This window comes from Meles meles, chromosome 6 (assembly GCF_922984935.1).
Source record: "Meles meles chromosome 6, mMelMel3.1 paternal haplotype, whole genome shotgun sequence".
Classification (NCBI taxonomy): Eukaryota; Metazoa; Chordata; class Mammalia; order Carnivora; family Mustelidae; genus Meles; species Meles meles.
The window spans coordinates 18,732,117-18,759,074 of NC_060071.1; the positions used below are offsets into that span (position 1 = coordinate 18,732,117).

The 26,958-nt window shown below is 49.7% G+C and overlaps 1 protein-coding gene across 2 annotated transcripts in view; it reads right to left on the bottom strand.

The window, feature by feature from the left end:
- Positions 1-24,144, bottom strand: part of ADAMTS17 (ADAM metallopeptidase with thrombospondin type 1 motif 17) — a 346,546-nt gene extending 322,402 nt beyond the window's left edge. For both annotated transcript variants that reach the window (XM_046010435.1, XM_046010434.1), the window contains exons 1-3: positions 23,992-24,144; positions 23,152-23,522; positions 12,487-12,652 (exon numbers count right to left, since the gene is read on the bottom strand). In XM_046010435.1, the coding sequence (XP_045866391.1) occupies positions 12,487-12,652; positions 23,152-23,522; positions 23,992-24,070 (616 nt within the window). In that variant the 5' untranslated portion in view covers positions 24,071-24,144. The remainder of the gene's footprint in view (positions 1-12,486; positions 12,653-23,151; positions 23,523-23,991) is intronic.
- Between the last annotated feature and the right edge of the window lie 2,814 nt (positions 24,145-26,958).

The window sequence follows — 26,958 nt, forward strand, 5'->3', positions numbered from 1 at the left end:
GACACCCCCGCTTCACATTGCAGAGTCAGCATCCGTTGGGTGTCTGGGCCCTTATTCCCATTCTTTCCTCCCTCCGCCCTGCCCGGCAAGCACCACGGGGAAAGAGAAAGTCCTTCCAACCGGAACTCTCCTTGGTTAGCACGGGAGAAAGGGCTGATGTCAGGACTGACCCTAGAGCCCATCCAGAATGACTCTGGGCATCAGTGTTCCACTCCAGGGTCAGCAGTCACCTGCTGGAATGTTGTCTCCATGAGGGCCAGGACCAGATCAGGTCTCTCATTTACTCCTGGATACACAGGGCCTGACACAGAGTTGGCATCAAACAGACCCGGACTGAGCGAATAAATTACTGCCTTGGGTAACAGGGCCTGTGCCAAGTTTTAACACAGAGAACTGAACATAAAATGGACTCAAGCCAACTTATGGAAAACATACACAGACCCACGGTCATTGAAAGCTTAAAAGCACAGAGAATGGGATTAATATTTCTACAGAGATTCATTCAAACACTGTTCCCAGGCCTTGTTTATCCTTTTTTTTTTCTCCTGATTCTCCATCAATCAGCCCAGAATCAGAGCCTCCAGAGGGAACCCCAAGAGCCCTGGAGATTTCTCCAGGCGAGAGGGACTTCCCTTCCAGCCTCCAGGGGGCCCATGCGTGCAGTGCTCTGTCTACTTCTTTGGAGATCTTGGGGCTACTTTTGCTGAATGATCCAATTTTTTAAAAGAAGGAAGGATGGAAGAGGGAGGAAAATGCCACAGATCAACTGATAGTTCATGCAGGAGGAATTTTTTTAACTGAATATATAGGAATTTTTTTATGGTAACAAGCTTTCTTGAATTCTTCACATTTTTAAATGTTTTGGGGTCTCTCCCACTGTGTGCTGCCTCCCAGCCAGGACACCTGTAGGACCCTCCCTTCAGTGCCCTGTTGCCCCAATTTCTGCTCCCCCTGTGATGGTCAGCTCGTGCCAACAGGCCCCGTCCTCAAGCATATGACCCTGGCCTTTCCTTTTTGTCAGGCTCTTAAACCTAAAAATGCCTGGTTGGCTTATACAAGAGCGGCTGGAAATCTGGGAGACAACAAGCATGGACAACATTTCAGCTCCCCAGCATTCGCATCCTGGAGACCACTCTAGAAGCTTCCATGTACTTTTCAGAGTGGCTATTGTAGGAACCAAGCTCCTGCTGCCCACAGCAATAACCTTGGCCTACTTACTTGCCTTCCACTGGACTTTCCACTGGATTCCACTAAACTGCCCTTCCCTATCTGTCTCCTGTTTCCTGGGACTCCTTCCTCTCTCAAACCAACTACCTGCACTCAAGTCCTCATCTGAGGCCTGGATTTTAGAGAGCCCCCTCGATGGACCTTTCCCATAAAGGGTTGACACCTTGTGTTTTAATAGTACTTCCTCCTTAATGAAAACCCACCAGCAATAGCTAATTTAACTCCCAGCAACCTGCTGAAATGAAAATTTTGAGAAAAGTACTACCTCTCTTTCACAGATAAGGAAACATGGAAGTAAGAAAAAGCAGCGGACGCCGAGCATCTCTGCAAGCTGGGGAGGAGCGGGAGACCCCACTCACAGCTGCCCGCCCTGTCCCTGGCCGCATCCACTCCCAGGCCACGTGGGCGGAAGTGTCCATTTCACAGAGTATAACAGGCTCCAAAGCCACGGAGTTATACAGCCTCAGGGAATAATAATGGCAATAATTACAATATTAGTAGAAGGAAGATGATGGCTTTATAGAGCAATTTTACTGGGTTTTAATTTTATTCTTTCCAAAGAACTATTACCAAGCATCCTCCTCCCACCCAAACACCCCAAACGAAAATCCCAATGATTTCTTCAGTCATTTGTCTTAAAAAGAAAGAAAAAAATGAGATCAAAGGGACTTGGATGAACACATGGTTCATATAAAGCAAAGGGCAGGATCGGAGATTCCCCCGAGCTGGGGAGAATGAAGTCGGAACACCACAGCAAATGCCGAAACCATTATTCCTAAACACTCAGGAGGCCAAAGGGGCCCCGTGGGTTTTTCTAGAAGACTCTGAAGTCCGAGAAACACTTACCTGGTGGTCTCAAAATGCCCCCTGCGAGGACCAGGCAGCCAGGAGATGTGCATGTGGAGCTCCAGCCCCAAAGGAGTGGGGAGATCTGTCTGCTCCCCCCCACCCCTGGTCTTCCAGGGCGGATCCGCACTTAGACACCGGCTAACACTGGTGCCAGAACCCTCCACAGCGGGTGGCGGGTGCACATCAGGAATGCCGCAGGACAACCAAGAAATGCTGCCAGGTGGTTACAGGAGCCCCCCCGCCGGCCCAAGGGCATAAACTCAAGCTCCACAGAATGTGAGAATCATCGGGTATGTTCTGTGAACAACAATGGCAAAGGAGATAGTGCGTGTACTGGACGTCAGTGAAAGACGCAGTGAGTGACTTCCGTGTGCTGATTTACTGGGTATTAATGTGAGTTTTTTTTTCTAAAGCTACTGTCCTAAGGTAGCCTTTGTTTTCTTTTGCCGTGGCTGTTTTGTTGGGCAGAAGCTGGGCACAGCCACCATTCCCAATCGTAGTTTTGTTTTTTGGGGTTTTTTAAGATGTTTATTTATTTATAAGATTTTTATTTATTTATTTGCATGAGAGACAGTGTGTACCAAAGCACAGAGGGAGAGGGAGAAGCGTATACCACCCCCCCCCCAGCAGAGAGCCCAACGTGGGGCTCAATCCCAGGACACTGAGATCATGACCTGAGCTGAAGGCAGAGGCTTAACCCCCTGAGCCACCCAGGTGCCCCCTGTTATAGTTTCTGAAGCTTGACCTCCATGAAAGAAGGATGTTAGGGCCCTTGTCACGAGGTGCAGGGGTGGAAGCAGCAAGAGCAGAGGGGGCGGCTTCCCTAGCCAGAGGAGAGCTGGATTGGGTTCGCTGAGCAGCAGGGAGGCACCCCACCCTGCAGCCCCCAGGTGGTGGGCCCCAGGCACCACGGCCCCTCTGCAAGGTCCCTGTCATCAAGGATGGCACAGATAGGTTGAGAAATTTCATACCTGGAACAGTTAATGAGTGACCTGAGGCCTCAGTGACCTGGCAGACATGGGACCCAACCATTGGCCTAAAGGGCGAGGGGCCAGGGTCAGACTGCCACTGTGTGATAAGAGATGTGGCCAGGAACCCTGGGGGCGGGGCAGTGGAGAGGCAGGGCACCTGCACACACAGGCACGGGGAAGTTCAGGGAAGTTCCTCTCTATTCACAGCTCTGAATGCCAGGGGAGTGGAGGGCAGAGTCTCGGGGGGTTAGTTGCTTCAGCCTGTGCTACACACAAACACATGTCAGCCTCATGGTAACAGCTTTCCCGAGGAAAAAATGTTAAGTAGAAATCACATTTGGGCTTGTGAAAGAGTCCTGGGGCACCCAACAGAAGCACATGTGAAATTACTTCGTAGAGATTTTCCCATTAACCCAGCATACAGAGCACTCCCAGAGAAGGGGGAGAGACACAGCAGTCTACATCGAGCTCAGAGTACAAATCACAATCCACATAAGAAAATGGTCCAATGTGAGAGTGGACCCACAGGACAAATAGCAAGAGCTGCACCGTAAGAAACTTAGAAGGCGGACTAATTCGAAGAAGACTTCAAATAAATTAGGGTAAAATAACGAAAGTGCTCAAGGAGGGCTCAAGGAGGGGTAAAGTCATAATGAAAGAAGAGGACACTATGAAAAAGACAGGTAGAACTGGAAAAGAATCAAACATAACTTCCAGAAGTCTAGAGTCCCATCACTATAACTGAAAACTCAATGATTAGATTAAATGGAGATTAGACCCGATTGAAGAGAAATCTGGTGAAGTGGGAGACCAATGAGAAGAAATGGTTCCTAATACAGCATAGAAAGAGACCTAATACGGTAAAAAAAAAAAAAAAAGTTAATGAAACACTGAGGAAAGAACAGGAAGGTCCATATTGCTGGATTAGGAGTTCCAGGAAGGGAAAAAGCTGACCATGGGAAAGAGGCACTTCCCACTGCCCTGAGGCTGGGTCTGTCTCAGAACTCAAAGAAGTCATGAATCCTCACATCCAAAAAAAATCACAGTGGGTCTCACATGAGATAAATATGGCAAAATTCTGCCACAGACACACCACAGAACACAAAGATAACATTGTTTAACCTGCAGAGAAAAAAAGACATATTTATATAGAATCTAAAATCGAATGGATAGAAGACCTTTTGTAGCAAAAACAGAAGTCAAAAGAGGGTAGAATAACATCCTCAATGTGTTGAGAAAAGACAAAACCATCACTAGGAGTACAGGTGAAATAAAGACAGCTTCGGGGAAAGCAAAGATAATAATGGAACCACTCACAAACCTGTTTGAAAAGGTTTAAAAAAATGAAGAACCAAACAAAAAGCAGGAGCAGACTCATAAATACAGAGAACTGATGGTTGCCAGAGGGGGAGGGGCAAAATGGATGAAGGGGAGTGGGAGATACAGGTCTCCAGTTCTGGAAAGAGTAAGTCATAGAAACAAAGGACACAGTATAAGGAGTGTGGTCAATGAGACTGTAACAGGGACATAACAGGTGGTGAACGGTTACGCTTATGGTGGACACAGCATAACGTACCAACATGCCAAATCACTAAGCTCTACACCCGAAACTAATGTAACATGGTGTGTCAACTGTATTCAAAATAGTTGAAATTTTAAAAATTTTTTGAAGAAAGGTTCTTTGAGAAGGATGTTACACAGAAAAGTGGGTTGCAAGAACCAATACCGAGCAGATTAGTTGGCAAATAAGTAAATAAACCTAAATAACTCTGTGAAGAGAGTAATGATGAAAAATAAATAAAACAAAGAAAAAATACATAATAAGTATCATAATAATACATAATACACACTAAGTAGGAGGAGGGACAAAAGCAAAAGAGAAGGGGTAAAAATAACAGGTAAAGTGCAGTGAAGGCATTCGAAGACTCTTACATCATGAAGCATTGATACCTGGTGCCTTACAGACTTCCCTAAGACAAATATATTTTTTTACCTTTTAAGGTAGCAACCAAAATGTAAGATTATAAACTTGCACACCAATGGAAGAAAGAAGGGACATTTGAGACTATCTGGTGAAGCCAAAAGAAAGGAAGAGAAACAACAAAAAGAAATAGAAGCAAAGAAAAAGCATGAGTATCGTCAACCAAAAACAAAACACAAGATGGTGGAAATAAATGCAATGATATCAGAAACAGCACAAATGTAAAAATACTAACATTGCCGGGACTCCTGGCTGGCTCAGTAGGTCAAGGCTATTCCTTTGGCTCAGGTCATGATCTCAGTGTCCTGGGACTGAGTTCCACGTCATGTTCCCTGCTGAGCCAGGAGTCTGCTTGTCTCACACTCTCTCTCTCAAATAAATAAATAAAATCTTAAAAAAAAAAACAAACACTAACATCATCAATGAAAAAACAGATATTCTCAATTGGACATTTTTAAAAATTTGGACACATAATACTTTTAAGAAAATTACACAAAACATCATGATAGAAAGACTGAAAATAAAACTTAAGGAAAAAGAAACATCAGGCAAACATTGACCAAAATAAAAACTCTGGCAATGTCAGGTACACATAGATAGGAAGCCAGAAATTTTACTAGGGATAAAAAAAATGGTCCATTACATGATAGTAAAAGGAATAACTCCCCAGGAATATGGCTCCTACACCTGAATACAGCAAACAATACTGTCTCATAACATAAAGTGAAAGTTGATAGAACTGAAAGGTGAAATTGGCCAAACCACAACAGTTACGAGATTTTTAACATACCTCGAGTTACAACAAATAAATCAAGCAAGCCAAAAACAGGAGTGATTTTGACATCACAAGTTTGAGCTAATGAACATAGGTATAGAACACTGTTCACAACAATTAAAGAATATACATTCTTTGGGCGCCTGGGTGGCTCAGTGGGTTAAGCCGCTGCCTTCAGCTCAGGTCATGATCTTGGGGTCCTGGGATCGAGTCCCACATCGGGCTCTCTGCTCAGCGGAGAGCCTGCTTCCCTTCCTCTCTCTCTGCCTCCCTCTCTTGTGATTTCTCTCTGTCAAATAAATAAATCTTAAAAAAATAAAAAAAATTTTAAAAAAAGAAAGAATATACATTCTTTTAATGTATGCATAAAGCATTTATTAATACAAAAAAATGCCTAAACTCTAAACCGCAACGCAAACCTCAACCATTTCCAAAGAATCAGTATTATATGGAATGCAATATGGCCAATGAGCTTCTACTGGACCTAACCGTCCTATAGAGAGCAACCACAAATCTGAACAAAATACAAAAATGCAGTAAGCCAAGACAGGAAGACGCTGAGAGTGGAGGAGGCGTGGTGGGCGATCAAGGCTAGGAAGAGAACAGCACAGGGGGCTGAAGGCAGGCCTCGTCACACTCTACGGGGTAGCTTATACTCTAGTAGAAGATCTGTAAGACAGAGCTCAGGGTGACAAAATGATGAGGCGGGAACTAAGGACATGCTGGAAAGGCAATCCCCTAACTGAATTATAGTATGTTGTTGTAATCATTTTATTTTATTATTGTTGTCGTTAATCCCTTTCTATGCCTAATATATAAATTAAACTTTATTGTACCTACATACATATAAGAAAAAACACAGTAGATACGGGGTTTGTTACTATCCACGGTTTCAGACATCCAGTGAGTACCACAAATGTATCCCTCAGGATGGTGGTTTCTTCCGGGGAGTAAGTTAGAGGGATGATATGGGGTGGGGTGGGGGGACACTCGGTCATGTCCATAAATGCTTATGTCTCTCAAAAAAGAAAAAAGTTTGGAAGCAAATACAGTGTATCTTAACACTGGTTAAGTCTGAATACTGGACTTAGGGACTTCTGGTTTTCCTTTTGTGCATGTGGGTCATTTTCGTTTTTGCCTTTGTTTTTCTGCCCGTTTTAAATACCTCAGAACTAAAAATAATGTAAATCTGCTACATTTGTTTACCTCTACACTGTCTGTGTCCCCCACCAAACCATAAGCTCCCCAGAGGCAGGGACTATGCTGTGTCAAGCTCACCCCAGTGTTCCCAGTCCCGGGGCGGGGGGCGGTCAACAAATACTTAATGGCCAAATAAATGAAAAGCGAGGGGGAAAATGTAAGCATATGACCTTCCAGGGCAACTTCTGGTCTAGAAACACTAAGATTCCTTGATTTCACTGTAGATTTATTCAAGAGTCAAGAATGGTGGATTCAAGAAGAATAAGGAGAGCTTTCATCTCCTAGCTCAGTGCCCTGTAGGGTTTCTCTTTCTCTCCCACTGAATACAGAATGAAGGCATTTCAGTGGCCCCCTAAGGATGAAGAACGGGGGTACAAATAATAAGTACAAGCACGGCAGCTGCCACTATAGCTAAAATTTGCTAGCGGCTAAGGGACAACTTGCACAGTATCACCTGTAACACTCACAAAATCACTAAGTGATAGACGACATTACTGAGCTGCAGACAGTGAAACTAAGGGTCAGAGTGGCTCAGTCCTTTCCACTTTGTCTGAGGCTATGCAGCAATTTCAGTATTTATCAAGAAAAATATGTGAACAGATGACCAGTCAGCTATGACCTCTATTCTTATAGAAAGGGTCCCTTTGTACGGCCTGTTTCTAATTTCTCCCAAATTTGTTTTTACCTTTTAGATATTTGTGAGTGTTCTCAAAAACATGTCCCCCCACACACAATCCCACCATGGGGCTGGAAGGATCACATCGTCCCTCATCGGTGTGTTCCTCAGCAATTAACACTGAGAAGTGCCCAGAAGGAAGACTGTGTGAGGACACAGGGAGAAAGTGGCCATCTACAAACCAAAGAAAGAGACCTTGGGAGAAACCAACCCTACCAACATCTTGATCTTGGACTTCTGGCCTTTGGAATTGTAAGGAAATGAATGTCAACTGTTCAAGCCACCCAGGTTGTGGTACTTTGTTCTGGAAGCCCTAACAAATTACCACAGAGACACGTGGGTATCAAGGGACTCTTCTGGGGTCACACCCAAGGAAGACAGAGTCAAGCTTCTAGCACTGTTCTTCTTTCTTTCTGCTGGAGTAACACTTAAAACATTGGTGTCTGTTCTTTGTGTTAATATTTTTATCTGTCAATAAATACTTAAGAGATTAAGATGGAGAAACTCAAAGTAGCATGTTTAATTCCATTTATTTTGGATTCTTCTACTAGTTGAGATGCAGAACAACATAGGAGACCATCACCACCACTGAAACAACAACAAAAAACACTGACTAAACTATGAAATCATTTCTTTTTAATCCACTGGAGACCTGAGGTCTTGATGAAGTTGGGAGTAAGGACTAAATCTCCAAGGTTCTGAGGGATTGAGCCCTTCCTAAGTAGCAAAGACCGGCAGCCACAAGCATTCCCCGTGGCACAGGCAGGATGAGGAGCTGAAGCAGCAGCAGACAGAGGATGTTGTGTTAGTCCGAGGGAACCAGCCAAGTCCTTATCAACTCTGTGAGCTGAGAGGATGGATTAGATCTGGAGCAGGGGTGCCCTGAATCTTCTCCACCAGAATTTTTCCAACTATGGTGGCCTGCAGGACGCCAGGACAAGAACAGAGAGCAGAATGGTACCTCCACAGTGATGTGGGGACTGGGATCTAGGTTCTCCCGGTCCTGCCTCAAGACATGAGAAACCAGTGGAGACCAGAAAGTAGGTAAAGTTCCAATCCAGATCAACCCGCCTCAACTCTCCATTAAAGAGGAGAGTTCGTCTCCTGAGCCCTGCTGCCTCGTTGTCACTACAAAGAAGCCAGCTGAGGACAGGCTCTCAGAGAGAGAGAAACAATTGCTGAGAAGCCCAGGCCGGCCAGGCCTACCTGAGGTCCAACCTCCTGCTCTGCTCCTCGGTTCCACGAGCCCGGAGCACCGATGTGCTGGGTGGTTAAGCCGGTCTGATGTCTGTCATTTCCAACCAAAGGAGTGGTTGGAAAACACGAGTCCCAACCAATGACTTATTCTGAACCATATATACAATTGTTAGGCAAACGACTGCATAAACTGGCAATACAGTTTCTGAAGAGTTACGGCACCTTCTAAATCCTCATTACAATTCACTTTATAACACTACAAATGAGCCAAACAATACTACAAAATAACTACAGTGGTTTTCTAAAGCAATCGTAACAGAACTGAAAGTAGACATCAACGTTGTTGCAGGAACCGCTGTTGGATGGTGTATCTGTGTTTTAACAAACAAACCAAAACACAGTGGGATTCCTAACTTGACAGGGCCTTGTAGGAAGTGTTAATATTCTGCCATCTACCTCGACCATTCCCACATTACACGTACCATGAGGGAAGAGACAGATTAAAATTGTTACTAAAGCCCATGAAAATGGGGAGATTCTAAACTGAATCCAAATGGAGAAATTAAAATGAACATAGAAAACAGAAAAAAAGTTTTGAAGACTGAGAAATGTTTCAAAATATCCAAAGTACCATTTTCGCTGCTGAGAATACCCCCAAAACCTTCAAAAATTCATGCTGTGACCAAAAAAGAAAAAAGGAAAAAAAAAAAAAAGAAAAAGAAAAAGAAAGAAAGAAAAGAAGGCTCGCAGACTCCACATTTTTCATGCCAAGTTCCAATCTGGAGTGACACTTTATGAATCATTTTATAAGGTCCTAAAAATAAGAAGCTATAAAGGTAATAGGATCAGCCTATCCTCTCCCTGGGAGCCCCAAAGCCTACTAGAAATGCAATCTCAGTACTACCTACAAGAAGGCAGTGGGTCCTTCCAGGTGGCCTTGTCCCTGGGCTAGTCCCTTTGTCCGCCTAGAGAACAGGGTGGCTGACCACAGTTCAGCTCCCAGGCAAATGGAGCGCCTCATGAAGGAGGAAGACTTGTCAGACTCTTCCTCACCTGCAAAGCCAGCTGGTTACTCCCAGGCCAGGTGCAAGGTTGGGGTAACACAAGATCCAAGGCAAAGCACAAGGACACCTAGGACAGCCATGTTCAGCCATAAAGAATATGTTCCCATAGGAAATCCTGGATGATTCATTTCATTCCTATTTCCAGGAAGCCAAAAATGTGTCTTGCTGGTTTCCCAGAGAATTGATTTTCTCAACCTCTCAGTGGAATTTCTAGATTCCCAGGAAGTCAATTCACCCTTGATAGGGCCTGACTGCTTTATTGACTAAACCTATTAGAAGGCCCACGATCTTTCTCAACACAGGAACAAAATTTATGGAGTATGTCACCCAAAGCAAGAAGGACTAGAAGGAAATAGATACCCTTCTCCGGCGTCTGTGCTGGCTCACCTTACATACCCACATCACTCTAGCACCACAGAGCACAATGACGTGAGAAGCGGGGGCAGCGAAGGGGAGAGGATTTTTTAAGCAAATTCAGAGATTTCTTGCACAACTGCTCTTATTTTAACATCATTTCTATCACATCCTCCCCATCCAGGTTTTCTTCATTTAATTTCCTCTATTATAGGCTCAACACTCAACAAAAGTGTGCCTTGATCACAGCCTCTGGGACAAAAATGCAAACCCGAGCACAATTTATCATGTTGTCAGCAATCCCGGGGGTTGCACATGCCCCTAAAGAGGATGGCGGGGGGTAATGAGACAAATATTCTACGATATCATCCACAAGCACCCTAGGTTTCCGATCCAGACCAGCAGTCAATGAGCGCCAGCTTGAATTGAGGTAAAAGTGAGAATAAAACATACTTGCCCTTGGACTTCATTGTGGGCCCCTGCTGGGTGGTTCTCACCTGAAAAACCAACTTCCGACGGCCCACCGGTGCTGTCACTCAAGTTTAATACTCCTTAGTGCGGTGGTTCTCAGCACCAGCTGAACCCTAGGAACACCTGGCGAGCTTTTAAATCACCAGATGCTCAAGACCAATGAAAACAGCTCTCCAGGGGCAGGACCCACGCGGGAGTAGTTGTTATGCCTCCCCAGCCCTGAGAACCACTGCCTCCGCCTCATCCCCTGCCTCTGAAATGACATATTCAGATTAAGCAGAAAATGCACACAGATGTAGAATGACCAACAGTCATTTGAAGGCAGATTTAAAAACAAAACAAAACAAACAAAAAAAACTCTTCCACCAAGACGTTCAGGGGCCTGATGTTTAAAAGAACACCCCAACATCAGGTCCAGACATACATCCGACCAACTCCCCCAAGCCCCTGCTTTCGAGTCAAGAGCACGTTTTAGTCACTGGTCATTTCCTGCTGAGGTCCACCTTCCCCACTTCTCTATGTGTACGGTGGCATTCTCTATCCCTCGGAGCTCTGCCGGGGTTTTAGAGATGGCCTGGATTCAGCAAAACTACCTCCACTATCTCCCTGCCAATGCAGAACAGCTAAAGAGGGCCGCTCCCTGGATGAGGTCAGGTCTACAGGCAACAACTGAGCCGGGCTGCAAGGCTTGCTCATACATCCAAAAGCTGCCCTAAAGAAGAGTTCGAGCGTGGATGTATTTCCGAGGTCACTGGAATACCAAACAGAGACACTACATTTTTTTTCATCCAAAGATTAAGTCTTTAAACTACAAAAGTACAACTTCTAAAGCTCAGCCGTGGAGTCCTATGCCCTCAGGCCAGGGAGGAAATGCCACCCGTGAGCAGCCGTTTATGCATCTTTATCAGGGGACGCTCACAGGAAGACTGCTGGTGACATAGCGGTGACCATTTCTGTGGCTGTGAGATGTCCTTAAACACCTGACCTTGAGTCCACAGGTCGCTCGAATAGAGAGAGGCACAGAATATAAGAACCCTGGGTTCTCCCCCCAAATGACTTAGTAGAATCACCTCTAAAAACACGGACACCCCAGTCACACCCCAGACCAATGCTGGGGAACATGCCAGTGCCAGGCATCATATAAAGCAGTGGTTCCCACACCTGAGCACCCATCAGAAGCACCTGTGAAGCGACCGATTCCTGGACCGCCCCCCCACCCCGCCAGGTTCTGATTCAGGAAGTCCCGCTGGGCTGAGAACACGCAGATGACAGGGTCCCAGACCACAACACCGATGCCGCTGAGAATCACGGCTCCTGAGGCTCCCCAGGTGCAGCCAGGTCTGAGGAACACCCCCCAAGACTGAAGAGCCAGCTCTGGCCAGGGAGGGAGGCAATTCTCCTAGCTCGGCCCCCAACCTAGTGTTTGATAAGAAATAAGCCACTGAGGTGTGGGGAACCTCAACTCTTTCCTGATCTATTCAACCGGGGCACTGCATCAGGGAGATCCTGGGAGCCTTTCCTTTCCAAAGGGCTCCTATACAGGAAATGCCAACACTAATCCAGACAGAGAGGGGGAAGGCAGTGGCCTTAGGGGAGATAAACAAATCAGCTTCAAAATACAGGGGAATGTAGGTGGTTGCTCACGGGACTCGAGTGTGTCTGGGGACGTGCGGTGGTGCCGAACGATGTGTGTGGTCAAGCGTGCTGTTTCCCAGACTCACCTGTTAGAACCTGGCAGAGCTGCCCTGGACCCTGGGCCTCGGTGGTGGGGCTGGGTGCCGAGGACCATTTGCGCCTGACCAGATGCTCCCGTGCGCTGAGTGGGCCCTGGGAATTGTTGAGGGGCTGGATGAGCACCTGCTCCTGCCCAAGCTGGATGAGGCCAACCTGCCCAGAAAGAGGAAAACGGGACATGAATCACCCTCGTTCACGCACACCCACGACCCCGACAACCCGAGGGCGGCCAGGCCGCCTGGCTATGGCCTGGGTCTCACGTCTGGGCTTTTGCTTTACAGGGTGCTCTGATTCACTGAACCCAAGAAGGAGCTTCTGTGGGCCTTGAAACATCCAACCCCATGGCTGTGTTGGGGAGAGGGGCACGACGCGGTGTCAGGGGTGCAGAGCTAATATCCAGCAGCACTGACTGCCCAGTTTCACTTTCAAAAAAAACATATAATTTCATTAGTAGTAAAACTTTCTTTTAAAAATTATTTTTAAAATCAGCCTCCAAAAGTCTACTTGATGAGGCAATGCCAAAGCTGTTGGGGATGAATGACAAGGACGTCCTTAATGAGGCGGGGGGAAATGCATCTTATCCCTGGAGATATTGAGAATGAACGAGAATGGAGCCAGTCCTATATCAATATCAATGCATCAATATATCAATAGCTTTGTGGCAGCGGATTTATACATTCTTTCAGAACTTGTGTTTACGAGAAATCGACAGAGTCTATCCATTGGATGAGATTCGTGAACTTAATTTCAAGTTCATCATGGGCTTAGATTTGTGATGTTAAAATCTTAGTAAGTTTTGAAGCGGTATTACAATGTGTCAGAGAACTTAAGACCTCCCACCTTTATAGGACTAACTTACTGGGTTTGTAGGGATCACTGAAATACTTGCAAAGGGCTTCTTAGCCAACCAGAGAACTTGGAAAAGAAACTGACTATGTTACATTTCCCAACACAGTTTTAAAGGTTTCAAGGTTGTTAATCACTAAATTTACAAGAGGCGCCGAATATTATCCAAAGCTTCCTTGAAAAGGATTGCAAAAAACCTTCAAGATAAAGGGGATTAAGAGCATACTTATCTAGAGGAGCCCGGGAAAATGTATGGAATTTTTGAATCATATTGTATGCCTGAAACTAATATAACACTGTTAATTATACTTCAATAAAGAGTTTAAAACACTTGCTAGATTAGAAATAGGACACGACTTGTAAATGGAAGGAAAAATTCAAGAACTAAGATTTTTAATTTGCTCCTTTAACAGAGTGAATCTTAATTCTAAAATACATTTATATGGTGCAGAGAACTCTTCCCAGCCCTTAGAACCAAAGCTGACACATGAAACCGATTTGTGCTCCTTCCCTGGAATGCCTACTGCTAGCTTCCCTTCTGAGGTGTCAACAAAGCAAGGTAAACCTCCAGCAAAGAACCCCACCGGGCCCCAGGCTAGAGGACCTGAGTTTGCATGCTGGGCTGTGCAGTCCATGGCGCCTCCTCCAGGTGGATGCCCAGGACCATCTAAACAGAGTCCGCAGCTCCCAGGTCAGTCTTCGGCTGAAATGAGCATCATCTCTCCCCTCTCCCCACCCCAAGCCTCTTTTAAAGGCCACATCACATGGAAGCAGTGCTTCTCAAAATTCACTGCATGGGAAAACCACCTGGGTGTCTTGGGTAGGCCCGGAGAACGTGCATTTCTAAGTAGCCCCCATGTGACCCAAACCTCTGCTCTCCAGCACAGCAAGGCCTCTGGTCTCTAGGACAGAGCTCGCTCAAGCCAAAAGGCCGATCTCCTCGGCAGTCAGAGAGGATGTCTGGACACCAAACCTCTCCAAAAGTAAACCATATCAACTCATGAGATCGCCTCCAGAACACAGGGGGAGTCCCCAAAACACAGGGTGAGACCCTACTTACGGCTCCTAGCAGATTTCAAGGTTTCCATTTCATTAGAACTTCTGCCAAGAACAACTCCGAGATTTTACTGCCCAAATAAAAATGTCTTGAAGTGGCATTGCATGACCCACGGGAAAGCACGGCTTTCTTCCCTCTCCTTTGAAGTGAGGACGTAAATTTGCTCACGAAGATACTTTGGGGAGATGGAAGGAGTGAAAGCAGAAGGTGGCCGGGTAGGGGGGGCACACAGAGCCCTGCTGGGGCTGCACCTAAAGAAAGCCTCGGTACAGAACACACACCTCGCTGCAGCGAACACTTCCATGGGTCACAATAAAGTTGGCAAGTGGGACACAGCATGTGGGATGAGGCGCCCTGTGCTTCCTGGAGGACATGCTCAACTTGAACTCTGCCTCAGATGCTCTGGCTTTGGCAGGTCACGAGCCCCCTTGGGTCTAGCACTTTCAAAGCCAGGTACCTGGTCAGTCTAGTGTTTGCCTTCACAAGCTATGGTGTAAAAGGCCAGGGAACGGGTAACTCTCGTGCAGTGTGATACAGGGGTGGGGCACACAGGTGCACACACCCAAGCCACCAGCAGAAGTAGCCCCTTCGCTGTAGCAGGTCTTGTTTGCAGGGACCCGCACGCTGGTTTCCACCCCTTTGGGGAGGACAGTGGTAACAATGGTAAGATGATTACATGGACTGACGGTCTAGACTCTACCTGGCAGCTACTTGGCTTCCTGGGACCCAGCTTGCAAGCGGGCATGGCCAAGACTAGCACCCGGGAGCAAAGGGGCCCGGCACAGCCCTCACCCTGGGGAGCCAGAGCAAGGAAGGACTTTGCCCCGCCTCTCCCTCCCCCAGTCTCTGGCTGTCCCAAGACTCCCTGACATGTCTCTTCATGCTCATCCTGTCATCACATTACCAGTGATAAAATGTGCTGCTGAAAAGTGCCAATTGTGCCCCCTACACACACACACCATCCAGCCCCAGGGCAAAACAGTCACCCACCTTCCCTCTTCCTCCTCCCTGCCCACTGCATTATGGGGCATTTGCCACCACCTGACCGTTTGTTCCTTTGAGACAGGATCACAATTAGCTCTCATTTTTTCCAGTATCTGCCAACCTGCCATATCAGGAAAACGCAAACAGAGTAAGAGAATGGGCTGGAATGCAGTGGAATGGACTGGACCAGGAGGGCATTTCTGCAGTCCCCTTTATGCACGGGCTCTCATCCCTGGCTATACAGGAGAGCCATCTGGGAAACTCCGGATGCCCAGGCCTCACTCTGGGCCAGATGAACCAGAATCTGTCAGGCGTTGGGGGAAAAGGAGCAGGGACTCAGGCCCTGGTATTAAGAGCTCGCCAGGAGATCTCAAAGTGCAGTCAGGGTTGAGAAGCTCTCTGCTAGCTTTTAGCTAGGTGCCAGAGACACTGGCCACCTCCTGCCTTGACTGAGATGTCTGAAGGTAGCCTGGGCTTGAACTGGACCTTCCCCTGACCCTGGGGCTTTGGGCCCTGCCCGGGCTTCCAGCCCCCAGCTGCCCGGTGGCCCCAGAAGATGGGCAGGGCTGCTTGGACTTGCATTCATCCCCTGGTCCCCACCTATGCTGAGAAAGGAGACCCAGGGATGTCTTCCCAAGGCCTCTGTGTCATACCAAGGACAGCGAGGGACAGCAGCAATGAGCCTGAGGTTGTGGGAGATGAAAGGGGCCTGCAGACTTCATCCGAAGACACAGGGCTGTTAAGGGAATGCCTGTGGCAGACAGAGCGGGGGGGGGGGCCCAGAGGCCACCTGCTTTGAAAGGGCACAGTCATCCTCCAGAAGTGGTGCTCTTAAAAGAGAAGCCAGAGTTCGCTAAGATGCACAGTACCCTCCCAAAGCAATGTGCGTCCAGTCAAATGCATCAGGCTGTAACAGTTCTGAGTGGCTCCCTGGCGATTCTCTTTGTTCTGGGGGATGGTCTGAAGCATTTCTGTGCTGCCTTAGGAGAGCATTACAAATCAGGTGGTGTTAACTCTGGCCCAGGCTCCAAAGCGCGACAAGCCCTCCTGGCTGCGTGCAAAATGCATGAAGGACATAATGGACTTTTCTCACCTGCGGACGTCAGCACTACTTCTCAGCAGAATGGAGCAAATGCTTTTAGAATAACGTAAAAAATACACATATAGTCTCTGTCCTGCGGATGCTCCGGGACTGAAGGGCACACCTGAGGGGACACCGCCACATGACTGTCCACCTCGCTGGGATTTCAGGGCCCAGGGAACCCTCCGAGCCTTTTCTTCAGGAAGCTGTAGCTCCTTGGTTAGCCAGCGTGAGTGTCGGGGGGGCCTTCTCCGCATCGACAGGTTAGCATGGGTGGTTCAAGAGTACAGAGCAGGGCGCCTGGGTGGCCCAGTGGTTTAAGCCGCTGCCTTCGGCTCAGGTCATGATCTCAGGGTCCTGGGATCAAGTCCCACATCGGGCTCTCTGCTCGGCAGGGAGCCTGCTTCCCTCTCACTCTCTCTGCCTGCCTCTCTGCCTACTTGTGATCTCTCTCTGTCAAATAAATAAATAAAATCTTTAAAAAAAAAAAAAAAGAGTACAGAGCAAATGGGGTTGTTAGTCTGCTTCCTGCGTGAGCCAATCTGCTTCCAAGAAGGAAAAACAATCCTGTGACGACAGGCCCTCCTGCACCTGCCTCCGCCTTTCTGGGGGGCCTCAGTGAAGCTCCTGTGGCAGAAGCATGCCCAACCCCGCACAGGCAAGATGGGCTTTCCAGCCTCCGTGCTGAGTCCCACTGCCCCTGTCCTGGAGTGCCACCCAGAGCCCCCTTCAAAGGCCAGCTGCTGTATCTGCAAATGTCAGGTGCCTAAACAGATTCTTGGTCTTCTTCCCAAAGCCAGCCTCCACCCCTATAACGTGGACCAGTCACCGCCGGTTTTCCCCCTTCTGATCACTAGAGCCAGTCACAAAGATGGGCAGCTCTTCCTTCAGACTCTCTCGTGTATAGACACCTTGCTTCACACTTCCACAACCCGAGGCTTGAGGCTCATCACCTTGTGCTTGCAGGTGCCCTCCTCCTCCAGTGCCCCCCACAGTGTTATCACCAGGGGGACCCCCCCCCGCCCCGCCAGTCAAAGGCCAGAAATGTTCTGAGTTGCCTTGAGCCCAGTGATCCTCACGATGTGCTCCCCAGCCAGCGTTAGGAGTCCAAGCTCCAGGCCCACCCAAACTGGCTCAGGAACTCTGGAGATGGGGCCCAGCAATGAGAGTAAGGAATCCTCCTGGGAACAGAGCGGAGAACCACCGCTCTATGATAAATCTGAAATGCCTTCGGTTGGTCCCCAACCTAAGGAGGCCACCAACCAATTAGGTGGCCTCAGCTCATCCCCATGCTTGTCTGTTCAGTCCTTCTCCCACCATCTCCTAAGATACCCATCTCCACTCCCACCCCCATCACACAGCCACCTTGTGGGCCCCGATCTGGGGAAAAACTTGGCCTTGGAGGCTCTGCTGTCATTCCTTCCTCTTAGAACTGGAGGCCCACCTGCTTCTGCTCTAATCCTCTCCCCGAAGACCCCACCGCACCGCAGAGCCCCCGCTGCTCTACCCCTTGGCCACCCTGTAAGCTCCGGTGTAGGTTCCTTCCGAGACAAGCCCCACATTATACTCCTGAGGCTTGTTGCAAACCCACCAGAACCCACCTGTCTTACCCAGGGCAGGTGGGTGATAAAGATCGGTTCATTTAGTCAACAGTGTTGACTGATTGGCTGATTTATAACTGGAAAAGTCTGGGCCCCAGAGGGCAACGGAAGAAACATGTTTTTAATGCCTTATTGGGCCAGACTCATCCTAAATGATTTCACAGACTTTATCTTACTTCATTCTATCTACAGCCACATGAGGCTGATGTTATTTACTCCTCCTGGGGCTGTAGACGGGACCGTGCAGGGGAGGTGGCTCCCTTAGGATCACAGCCCCAAGCACCCGTGAAGCCTCATTTCCTAAAGAACAAGAACGTGACCGTGCATCTGCGTGCAGAGGCGGGCACAGGGAAAGGATCAGCAGTGACCATGCGTGTGTCCCTCCGACATACCGGCTGCAGAACCGTCCCTCATTGCACGCGTCCAAACCCAGGCAGCTGCAACATTTCAAAGCTCAGGAAATAAGCCCCAAGAATGCAATCAGTCTAAGACATCTTTGGTTTATCGTCCCATCTTATGCTTTTTTTCTTTTTTTACAATGTTGCCAACTACATAAAAGTTCAGATGCGGAAATCTAGTTTTGGACTGTAGGTAGACTGGGGAGCACGTAGGGCCATCGCGACGCCCGTGAGCAGTGGGGGCAGTCACTGTGAGGCAGCATGCACGTCCTTCCAGAGGAAGAGGGGCAATACCTTAGAACGCTCCCATGCGGGGTCTTCCCTTCAAATCCTCCACACCTCCCAACTTCACATTGTCTTTTCCCTCTTTTCCCTAATGTCCTTAATATCCACTCAACTGTTTCTTTTTATGAGGCTTTAAAAATGTGTGTGCAGGGTGCCTGGGTGGCTCAGTTGGTTACATGTCTGCCTTCGGCTCAGGTCACGATCCTGGAGTCCCAGGATCAAGTCCACGCTGGGCTCCCTGCTCAGCAGGGAGTCTGCTCCTTGCTGTGACCGCCCCCCCATGCTCTCTCTCTAATAAAATCTTTAAAAAAAAAGTGTGTGAATTTTCCAAATACGTTTACACTGTAAGAAATGAGTTCTTCGGTAATAGTGATGACTCTCTTAGGACTCTGTGCCTTCGCCACACTGGCACCAGTATGATAATGTAGGATGCTGTGGTTTGGTCTACATGCTCCCTTCCAAATGGTCTCCATACCATACTATTACTGCCCTAGAGAATTCCTGTCTGGCTGTGTGCAATCAAGGGATGCTGTATTAAAAAGCTAAGTGATTTTATAATCAATCAAAAGGGTCTGATCATTCCAAAGGAAGAGATGGCAACCTCCCAAATCTGTCCCCTTCATCAGAGGAGTCATGCAAAAGCAGGCTGCCTTCTTGATTATGGAGTTCCCCAAAACTGCCAGGCCACCTGCTCACTGACTGACCCCTGCCCCACTCTGTTCCCATCGGCCTACCCCCACGAAACAGATGAGCATTCTTGAGAAGCCCCTAAGTAGACCACAAATGTTGTGCCACCAAAATGGCCCCCTGTGCTTCAATTCGAGCTGATCAGCCAAAGCCAGGTTGGGCTGGGCCATCAGGTCAACCCCAGGGGCCAACCAGAATGACTGATCCCACAGAGCATAGCTGTGACTCCAGGGAAAGCCTGCCAGGAACATCCCTGACCTTGTCTCTCTCTCTCTGGGGTGGCTTGGCAAATGGGTATGGCTTTTTCAAGTTCCACGGCCCAGGGCTCCCGGGTGTCCTGTCTGATCTCAACATTTCTCTCGTTGCTGGCCTCAGCAGGCCACAGCCTCAGCCCAGAAGGGAGGGACAAATTCAGGTGGGAGGACCCTCTGGAGCCTACATTCATTAAGGACGATCGGCTGCGGCTCAGCAGACCAACCCTATGGGCAAGGGCCTCCCCCACTCTCTGTCCTCATGTGTGGGGATGGAAAACAGCCCCTTCATCCACTCATTTCAGGCTTTTTCAGACCCTGACACTCAGTCTATCACTTAAAATTCCTATGCTGCCCACTCAGGTGAAGATTAACCTGATCCCAATTCTGCTGGCCTTCCGGGCGCTGGCCCCGTTCACAGGACGCAGCTGATCCAAACTTGCACAAATTCTCTGGGGGTGGAAATACCTGCCTCACATACCCAAAGTTCATTGCTTTGAAATTGTACGGTTATAGAAACTCTTCCAAAAACTTAGGTAATGTCTAAGGGCTCCCTGAGACGTAAATAAAACGAAGAAGCATAAACAAAAAACAATTATTACTTGCACCTAGGGTCTCTGAAGAGCCAAGAAGTGCATTTGCATAGCTTTTCAAGATAAGTGAGGGAGAACACCACCAGCCTACGCCTCTGCCCACAGTCCAAAGCAGAAGAGGCAAAATGCAACACGAGATTTACGCTTCATGTCCCATAAACAAGTAATGATCTACTCTAATTATGCATCTGCTTTAAACAGATACCAAACCTCTCTGGAGACAGCACAGACGCCACGCAACAGAAAACAGAGCCCACATTCCCCTGCACCGTACACTCGCCGCTAAGTCATTCGGGAGATATTTGATGCATCAGGATTTAATTGCTACTCAACATCAGAATAAAGTTTTATTGACTATAGCCACGCCCATCTGTTTATTTACTGTCTACGGCATTTCTGCGCTAAAAGGACAGCATGGACTTAACCGTGACGGAGACCATATGGCCCACGAGGCCTAAAATATTTCACTGTCTGGTCCTTCCCAGCAAAAGTTTGCCAACCCCAGGCTCTACATGACCTTTAGATCCAAGGTGGCTTTGGAATGCTCCCATGGGTGGACATCAAAAATCTCCTAATTGCTATGGCCCCTCTCCCGCACTCTGCGGTGGAGGCTGTCCTCACAGACACACAACACACACACCCCATTCCACTTCCCGAGGCAGTAACCGACACATTACCACCCACCTGAACCATCTCGAGCACATTCAAGAACCAAAATCCAAGCGAGGTAGAGGGCCCTGCAGACTTGGCTAGCCTAGGATCCTGTTGCTTTCAGACACGTCTCAGGACTACCTTGCCACCAAGAGGGCCGCCCCGAGTCACTTCCTGCCTGCCTTAGGCCCTTCCTCTACAGAGGGCACTTAGGAGGAAGTGTCCGACGTTTTGCTCACACGAACAAGATGAACACGGCAGACTAAACACCAGAAGTGTCTGCTGCTGCAGGAATTTCAGAATCTAAAGTCTTAGAGGTCCACCCGCAGCTGGTATACACTGAACGCAGACTCTTGGCGGGGTTCTTTTATCTAAAGCACAGCGCCCTCACATGGTGCCGAAGGGAAGCACAGTCTTCCCGAACACGGGAGGACTGAGGGGAACCTTCGCACAGCTCGCACAGCTCCGATGCCATCTGTGAGAGGGCCCCGCGTTCAACTCGGTGAGGATTTGGAATCAATGTTATCCAGATTTCCACCCACAGCTCCTTCACAGATAGCTGCTCCTCGCTGGAAACTTTACACCGAGAAGTGTAAACTCTGACCTCTACAGAAACTCACCAAACCGCAGCAAATGGGATTCAGATGTTTCCATGTACAGTACAGTGATGTGACCTAGACTTTAAGCACTTTGGCAAAAACAGGAAAAATGATGTGGGCCTTCCAGTCCCTCCCAGAACATGATACAGCCTTGACCCGAGTCCTACGGTGATCTGAGCCTTTCTCACTCCTCCTTAAGCCTCCTCACCCGCAGCCCACATTCTCTGCCCCTGTTCCACATTAGCTCCTAACAGGCTGCCTCCACGGTCCATTTTCCTTGTTTAACCGAAGACGCCAATTTCTCCCAGCCCAGCAAAAGTAGATCACATTCTGATCAGGACTCAGAAAAAAACCTGCAAGGAGAGCTAGTGAAAGCCTGGGAAATCCTAGGAAATGACCCCCCAAGATCCTCTGCAGAGCTGCGAGGAAAGCAGAAGTCTTACATAAAGACTTGGACCCCCCGGCCCTCTAGCTCTGCCGCAGATTCTCAAGGACTGGTCACATACTATGTGGGTAAGGGCTAGAGAATTCTAGACCGCGGAGCAAGATAAGGCGGAGGTGGAGGAAGCAGTTTTCTTCTGCCAGGGAAGAACAGACACAAAAGAATATCAGAAACCGCTCTCCCAGAGGCCAGTCATGACAGAAGATACAAAAACAACCCGGGTGTCTCACGCTCTGAGCCATAGCAGGCTCTGCTGGGGGCAGCCCATCTGTCAGCCATGTGCGCTCCCAGGGGGCAAGATGGAGAAGCTGAGAAGCACGCGGCTGGGCACCGGTGTACAGGGATCGAGTGTGAACACAAGCAGGGCAGGGGTGCACCAGAACGTCCCCTGCCCCTCCGAGCACTGCACAGGTACTTCTAATGAGGCAGGGCAGGGTCCCGGGGGGTGGGGTAGCTATTGCCCCAACAAGGGAGCTTCCGGGGACAGGAACAGGGCCTTATCACCAATGTAAGCACCCCCCAGACCTGGCTGAAGGTGGCTGCCAGACACATACCTGCTGTGGTATAAAGGAACAAAGGTTCGAACACTCTCTCTCCGTTCTCGCGTTCAACTAAAAAGAGGTTAGTACCTTGTCGGGGGACCTTGTCAAACTGTCCTTTTCCGGGTACAGTAAGAATCAAGAGGGCAGAAGGGCGGTGAATGTTTACTACCCTACCCCACATCCAATAACAGATGCGATACACACCTCGAGGTATTCCCCGTGACACACACACATACACACCTGTGCAGATACAAGTAAATATGAGAGAAGTGCGTCTCTCCGTCTAGGGGCCTGACAAGGTTTCCTCCCCGCCAAACCTATGCTCCCCTGGGTGGGCTGCTGCGTATCCTCCTGGGCAACACCAGGACTGCACAGTCCCTGTGTACTTCAGAGCTTCCGCACAGCCAGTGGCAGGCACTGGACAGTCCACTGCTTCCCCTCTCGCCGTCTTTGCTCAGAAACCCTCCGGAAGGTCCGGCTGGAAGAGGGGAGGCTCCCTCCGGACGGCGGGAGGGCAACCCTGGAGGCTGAACTTCCCGCGCATGCACCGCCAACCCCAGCCCAACCTGCCCTGGGAACCACCCCCGGCGCGGCGACAGATCGACGGGCAGACCCGGAGGGGGCGCGGGCAATACCAGGCCGCCGCCGGCGCCGCAGGCGCTGAGCGAGACGAGGGAACCCGGGTGGCCGAGCACGCGGCCCGAGTAGAAGCACAGCTCGGCGGGCCGTCCGCGGCGCCCGGCCGCTCCCGCCTCCTCCACCTCGAAGCCGCGGGACAGGAACCGCAGGTCGTGGCGAAGCTGCAGGTACAGGTCGCGCCCGAAGGCCGGCAGGTGCAGCAGCAGGGCGCGCTCGCCCGGCCGAACGCGCAAGGCGGCTGGGGGCGCGCGGGGGCGCCGGCGCTTTCCGGGCCCGGGGGCGCGGGGCAGCGGCGGCAGGTGCACGTCGTCTGGACGCACCCGCCGCGGCAGCACCACCTCCACGTCGGCCGCCGTGTCGCCGACAGCTGCGGGGAGAGAGGAGACGTGTCAGCGCGGCGGGGCCCGCCCGGCCGCCCGCCCTCCCTCCGGCCGCCCGCCGCGCACCGGGTCCAGCGCCGGGACAACGCTGCCCCGAGCGGGCGCTCCCTTCCTTCCCCCAGCCGCGGCACCTCCGTGCCGTCCAGCGCCTCAGCCCGGGACACGCGCCACCCGGGGAAGGGCTCCAGCGCGGCCGCCCGAGCACCTCCGGGTACGGCGGCGCGGCATCGGCGCCAGGAGACCCGGCGGCTGCTGCGCGGACGCCCGGGAGCCGCCTGGAGCCCGGTCGTCCAGCCACGGCCCGCACCCCTCGGCCCGAGCGTTGTCAGCGCTCCGCCGCCGGCCCCCGGCCGCGCAGGCAGGCGGGGGCCGTCAGGACGCCTCGGGAGGGCAGGAGGAAGGTGGTGTCGGCGAGAGGCACGGGCGAGGAAGGGGCGGTGGGCGAGGGAGCGCTACCTGTGCCCGGGTCCAGTCCCCAAACCAGTAGCAGCAGCAAGGGCAGGACGAGAGGAGGCAGCAGGGCGCCGTCACACATGGTACTTGGGAGGAGCAGCCCCCCGGACGGTCGCGGCGGAGCACGAGCACGCGAGGCGGCGGCGCCAGCCGGAGTGAAGCTCTCCAGCCTTTGGAAAAAGTAATTAGCGCTGCGGACAAACCCAACGTGGTAAATCCCAAGCCCCGCCTTCTCCTCGGAAAACAGGCGGCGATTGGGCTCTCGCTTTCCCCTGCCCCGCCTCCTCACTCCCCATTGGCTAGGACGGGTCTAAACCAGGGTGCGTAGTTAGGTTGTAAGCACTTTCTTACACGTGGTTTCTGGTCAGTGGCGGGGGCGGGACACCAGGTGGCGCCATGGAGCCCCTGGAACTGCGCTACCCCGGAGGCCCTAAGAGGACACCTGACTGGTCTTCAGAGTGTGCTCCTTGTCACACTCCTCTCTGACCCTGTTGCCCAGCATCCCAAGAAAACAGGCCAGAAATCGTCCTGGACAACCGGTTTCATCCTTAAAAGCATGTTCTCTCTACATCTACAGTAAAAGTAGTTTGGGTTGTTTGTGGCTGGACATTATCTGGCACACCTGAGTTTGCACCTGATGGCTACGTACAGTACAGTGCAGCAGCGTGTAGTCAAAGCCTTCGCAATTCCTGCCGCCTTTAGCCTCACAGAAACCAGCAGTACAGGCGTGACCACACCCTCTTACAGACTGAGAAACTGAGGGAGAGAGAGCTGAAGGAGCTTGCTAGTTACTGGGGTGAGTTTCTATCAAAACAGGAACTAGAATTTGTGGTCCTACTTCCAGCCCGGTGCTCCTTAGGACAAACAGCAAGAAAGAGGTTCCAAGGGCAGGCAGATTTGGGGGGGGGGGGGGGCTCTAGGAAACTCATACTAGGTGGCAAAGCCTAGACTTCAGTTGAGTTCATTCTTTTCCCACAAAAATATAACTGAAGTTTGCAAGAAAGATTATTCTTTTAGCTTCGTGAGGAGCATCTTGTAGAAAACAAAAACAGAATTAACCGAAGCGTAACCGTTCTTGGGTCTCTCCCTCTCCCTTCCTTGTCCTGTTTTCTGTTTCTGTTTTCTCAAAGCAGAGAGGTTACCACACTCCTACTTGACTCTGCTTGAAGCCTTTCAGAATCTAAAATGTATCACAGGATTCTGCGTCAGCAGAAGGAATCCAGAGGTGAAAACTGTCCAGCTTCCAGGACATTTCGTTAACCCTGGGAGTGGACTGCGTCACTGGTTCTCAATAAAGCCTCCTTCTTTTACTACAGCAAACTTGCTGCTCTGGGGGTCCTCCAGAATGTGTCTGATAGAATTTTCTTCTGCTCTGTCTACCCCTGTCCTCCACAGGGGCTGGCCTCTGTCATGCGCTGCTCTGGGGACTGCCACTCGCTGCTGGGTACCACACACATCCACACACGTCCAAAAAAGCCTTGGTGCTTTTCCCCTCCTCCTTGACAGCAGCGTCAACCAAGTGCTGATGGCACAAGAAATCATGGGGAGCTTCATGGGGCAGCTTTGTTAGAAAGAGCCACCTCACAGACCTGTCCCCCGAAAGCCAGGGAGCACCAGCCACTCTGCTTTGCATGGTTTGAAGTCATCCTTGTCAACCTATCAGACGATGCTCTGATGCATGAGTCCAAAGGACCATGCAGACTGAAGCAACAGCAAGATACTGTCGCATCCCCCAGACTGTCCAAAACTGAAGAGCGAGGAAATATCAAGCATTGGAGAGGACACTCTCCTTCCCCTGGGTGGGAGTGAAGATTGGCATGGCCACTTTGAAGAACAATTGGGAAAACTGTGATCAAATCCAAAATGGACATGCCCTACAACTCTGTGATCCCGCGTCTGGTTAACTACCACAGAGAAACACGGGCACGCATTTTAGAATGTTGACCACAGGGCCTTGTTAAGAGCAGACATACTGGGGCACCTGGGTGGCTCAGTGGGTTAAAGCCTCTGCCTTCTGCTCAGGTTGATCCCAGGGTCCTGGGATCGAGCCCCACATCGGGCTCTCTGCTCTCCAGGGAGCCTGCTTCCCCATCTCTCTCTCTGCCTGCCTCTCTGCCTACTTGTGATCTCTGTCAAATAAATAAATAAATAAAAATCTTTAAAAAAAAAAAAAAGAGCAGACATACTGAAAACCTGAATGTCTATCATTAGATAAATAGCAGTTAGAACACAAGGCATCGTTTCAATGCAGTAAGTTCATATTTACACCACAGAAGGAACTCCAAGACTGGTTGTCATATTTTTTTTAAATCAAATTGAGGAAGAATGCACATAATAATACTTCCATAAATGCACACAGTGTTAAATCATTTGTATGGTAAAATCCTAAGGAAAAGTCTGGAAGGATACACACTGAACTTTTTTTAAGGTTTGGTGTCCTTTTTTATATTAAATTGCATGAAAGGATGCCATTCAGGGTCCAGGCAGGATAACTGCTACCATTCTAGGTATTTTAAGCAGGGAGAATCTAACATGGAGAATTGAGTACAAAAGTGAGGAAGAGCTAAATAGGGAAATTCAGTGATTATACACTGCCCCTGCCCATGCGGTGCATTCCAGCCCCAAGGGCCTCTGTTTCCTGCTGCATCACTGAAGGCACCATCACAGCTGGCTCTGGATCTACCAGATGTGCGAACTAGACTGGGGCTCTGTGCCCAGGGCCACACCAGCAACTCCCAACACATGTTGCACTGGATCCTTATCTCTGTTCCTTGCCATCTGATCTCCTGCCAAGGCCTCCTTTTGGCAGAATCTAACGGGAAGCCTAAGAAATGTAGGGGAGAAAAGTCAAGAGATCACAGCATCTAGGTCGCAGGCTCTCAGCCTCAACGATGAGAAGCAGCCCTTAGAAGTGAGCATGTGGAGCTGCGAGACGGACCTTCTAAAGGTCTTAATTTGGTCTAGATGAGT